At 42.1% G+C, this 3,987-nt stretch overlaps 1 protein-coding gene across 1 annotated transcript in view; it reads right to left on the reverse strand.

The window, feature by feature from the left end:
- Positions 1-3,979, reverse strand: part of HTR7 (5-hydroxytryptamine (serotonin) receptor 7, adenylate cyclase-coupled) — a 21,324-nt gene extending 17,345 nt beyond the window's left edge. The window contains exon 1 of the mRNA XM_010000033.1: positions 3,516-3,979. Coding sequence (XP_009998335.1) covers positions 3,516-3,955 — 440 coding nt within the window. The 5' untranslated portion in view covers positions 3,956-3,979. The remainder of the gene's footprint in view (positions 1-3,515) is intronic.
- Positions 3,980-3,987: the final 8 nt, after the last annotated feature.

Below are 3,987 nucleotides of genomic sequence, written 5' to 3' on the forward strand. Positions count from 1 at the left end.
GAAAGAGTTATAATTTATCAAGGGTATCTGAGTAATTGTGTTACTTTATCACTTTCCAAGCCAAAGAGCTATTTTAAAATTGTATTTAAAATTGCTACTTATGCAGTTATCCAGTGGATACTCTCCAAAACAGGATTTCTGTAGCTATCTTGGGTCAGAAAAACATGATGAATCAGCAGGCAAACAACACAAGTTTAAATTCAATTAATTACTTTTGTATGTTCATTCACCCACTAAGATGTGGTTTGTATCCATCCCTCACAATTCACTCCTAGTCTTTGCTCACTCTTAAATGCAAAGGAATCTAAGTGTGGTATAATTTATTTGAGACCAGAAGAGTGGAGCCTTAAGAAAAACAAAAATCCACAAAAACAACAACAAAAAAATAAACTAATAAGAAATGCTTAAAGGAGACTACCATTAATTGAGGCACAATGATCCTGCAAAAGTCTCTGTAACTCCTACCTTTCTCCAGAATTACCCCTCATACCATGGCTGGCCAGTATAGCAAAACTTATATTGATTGTCTGGGTATGATGCTGTCTTGCCTGTTTAATCCTTCTGAAATCTGAAAAGGGAGAAATACCCTTATCTCTCTGTCACATGTGTTTTAGTTCTGACAGACCCACCTACATGCAGACAGCCTTCTTCCAAAGCAGGGGCTTAAATAACATAGAGATACTTCAAAAATAACATGCTCATCTCTGGTCACTCTGATAAAAGATCTATGGAGGTTTTCATGTTGTGAAATAAAAGGAAAGATACAATCTGAAAAACAGCATAATATTCCAAATCTTGTTATTATGACAATATCTCCTTCTTTCCACAAATGTAGTTATTTGTGGATGATAAAATGACTTTTTCAGACTAGCTTCTTTCTTGTGCACTCTGTTCTTGTTCTCTCTGTTAAGAGATCCCCATAATAGCATACTAACATATACTGTAAAGTCTTAACATTTCTAAAACCTGGAGTGAAAGCAACATAAAAAATAAGAGAAGTACTTTATGTGTCTGGCTAGGGGAAAAAAAAAAAAAAAGAAGATAGGGTTTTTCAACAGAATGAAAGCAGTCTATTTGTAGACTCCATGCTAATCTGCATCTTTCAGAGTTTTCCAACTAATAAATTCAGCTGAAAAATGCATCCACCACTGAAGGGCTGTGTAGCAAAATTTGTGCAATAGGCCTGCTAGCTGCTAACATTTCAGTGGCATGAGCTGAGTAGAACATATTTGTGCAAAGGGAAAAAAAAATCAAAAAGATTCTTCAATTTACTCATTTTATCCTGTTTGAAAGGGCCTCAAAGCCTTTTTTACCAGCCATATTTTTCTGCCTGATAGAAGATATTCCCTCTCCTTAGAAACCTTGCTTAACTGTTTGCACAAAAATCTATTTTTTTAAAAAGATTAAATCAATAGTAAAAACACTCTTTCAGCTATTTACCTTCAACTTATTCTTCTGTCTGCTTCAGGAGGAATCTAGAGGTTTAGCACAATGCAAATTTTTAAACATCTAACTTATCTGCTGTATCTGTACTGCTTGCAAAGAAACGGCCTCCTCTTCCCCTCTAAAAGAGACCTTTCTGGATCACAGCAAAGGCTTCCTAAGGATTTCCTGGCTCATCTTCTATTTGCATTCTATTTGTATTCCTGTTAATGAAAATCAGTCATCCATAATAGCTTATATTCTGCTCTGAATACATAGCTATACCTCTTGTCAGTAATTTGGGGAGAGGAGAGACTGAAGGGAGAATTGGAAGACAGCAAGAGACCAAATCATCACCATGACCAGATCAGTCAAAGCTCCTGTTCAGCACACAGCAGTGACCTCAAATGCTAAGCTGAGAAACAAAAAGAGTAAAACTAAATTACTCCAGTGATAGAGTGTGAATCAGTTACACATCCTTACTTGGGTAAGAAAGCTCAATTATGTTATCTTGTCTTTACAAGGTTATTAGAAATGGATGTAGAGAGCTCAGACATGGACGTCAAGAATGATCAAAGAAAGGAATTTCTTTATCTGGAGAGAGTGAAAAAATAAAAACACCCATCTTAAAAATAAATAGGATAGAAAAAAAAGATAATAATTATGGAAAGGTAGAGAAGCCTATTCTTACAATACTGGAATTCAGTTTAAAGACAGCAAATTTGAACAACAGAAAAAAAATAAAATAAAATTCAACAACAGTCCACACTTTCATACTCAGTTTAAGTCTGTAAGTGGATTTCATTGCTGCAAGATGTTTTGCAGAATTCAGATCACTGCTAGCCATTGGAGAAGTCAGACAGAGCAGGGGATGCTTGTGCAGAAATTATAGCTTTGAAATTAATACAAACTGTGACTCTCTACGGCATGAAACAACCTCTGGTTACTATGGAAAACTCTTCTGAAAGACTTTCTTTGCAGAAACTTAATGCAGAGTTCTTTCCCAAAACTTTCTGAAGTAAACAGCCAAGGCTGCTGTTAGATATCAGACTGGATAAACTAGTTCTACCATCTGGTTAGGAAGTTCTTCAATTTCTGCCAATTGTGTTGAGTTTTACTGAAGTGTCTTCCTATTGATGCTAAAATTCTCAGCAAAGGTTTTAGATAGTGCTAAAGGGAAGTTACAGGCTGAAACTTATTTTACAATTGGACCTGCATGAAATAAAGGAATCTTAGCCTCCCTCTGCAGAGGAGAGCTTAGACATGGCCAAATGTGATACCTTAGGTATGGCCTTTACATCATAAAGGAATGCCTAAGGTCCTCTTCTGCAATCTGTATACACCTCCTTATTGCCCCAATGCCTGACTGTTTTGGAAGCTGTATGACAGTGGGTATAGTTGGTTTTTAAGAAGGCAGAAGAAATTTAAGCCAAAAAACCAACCAACCAACCAAACAAACAAAAAAACACCAACAAAAACACCCACCAATATCTGAAAGACATTTTTCCTTCAAATAAAAGGTTATTTGTCAAAAATTGTTTTATCTGTTGAAAATGAGCTGTTCTGGGATTGTACTAGAATAATTAGCGTTCATTCTGACCCTTCTCTGCTCTGGCAAAACTCGACTGAACTCGGTGAGGTTACACTGTCACCAGCTTCGGAAGATTCAGCTCAAATCCAGCTGTGGCATAAGGCAGCTTAAAGACATACGTTGCAAATTTTAAAGCGCCTGTCATTATTTTTAAAGCGGCCCCATTATTTTTAAACAGCCACAGCAAAGGGACAGTGTTTAGCTCCAGCTTTGCTCTGACACTTAAACTCTAAAGTGACATCAGGGAGGTTACCCAGAGGGACACCTGGGCACCTGGGCTGGGACAGGGGGAGGTAGCACGCACCGCTCCGGAAAGCCCCTTCGGGAGGGAGAGGCTGCAAGGGTTGCTCTCGCCTGTGTCCCCGCTTTTAGCTTGTCTACAGCTCCCGGAGGAGGCAGAAGAGACGCCGGAGGACCCGCAAGTCTCCAGCGCTGCCCGCTGCCCTGGGTCCCCGCGGAGCGCGGCGAGCGGCTGGGGGACAGGGCGGGCCGCGGGTCTCACCTGTCGATACTTATCACGCAGAGAGTCATGATGGAGGCCGTGCAGCACATGACATCCATGGCGATGAAGACGTTGCAGAAGAGGCGCCCGAAGATCCCCCCGCCGCCGATGAGGTCGGTCACGCTGACGAAGGGCATGACAGCCAGGGCCACCGAGAGGTCGGCCAGGGCCAGCGAGACGATCAGATAGTTGGAGGGCTGCCGCAGCTTCTTCACGAAGCAGACAGAGATGACCACCAGGCAGTTGCCGGCGATGGTCAGCAGGGTGATGAGGGAGAGGACGGCGCCGATGACAACTTTCTCCACGTTGCCGTAGCTGAGGATCTGCTCCCCGCACTGGGAGTCGTTGGCAGGGAGGGGGCTCGTCGTGGGCAGCACCGACGGGGGGGGCGACGGGCCGAGCTTTGCCAGGCTACGCGGGGGCCAGGAGCCGGCGATCATCCCACCGCCGCTCAGCGCCCGCGGGGCCTCCA

Source organism: Chaetura pelagica, unplaced genomic scaffold, assembly GCF_000747805.2.
Source record: "Chaetura pelagica isolate M959 unplaced genomic scaffold, ChaPel_1.0 scaffold436, whole genome shotgun sequence".
Lineage (NCBI taxonomy): Eukaryota > Metazoa > Chordata > Aves > Apodiformes > Apodidae > Chaetura > Chaetura pelagica.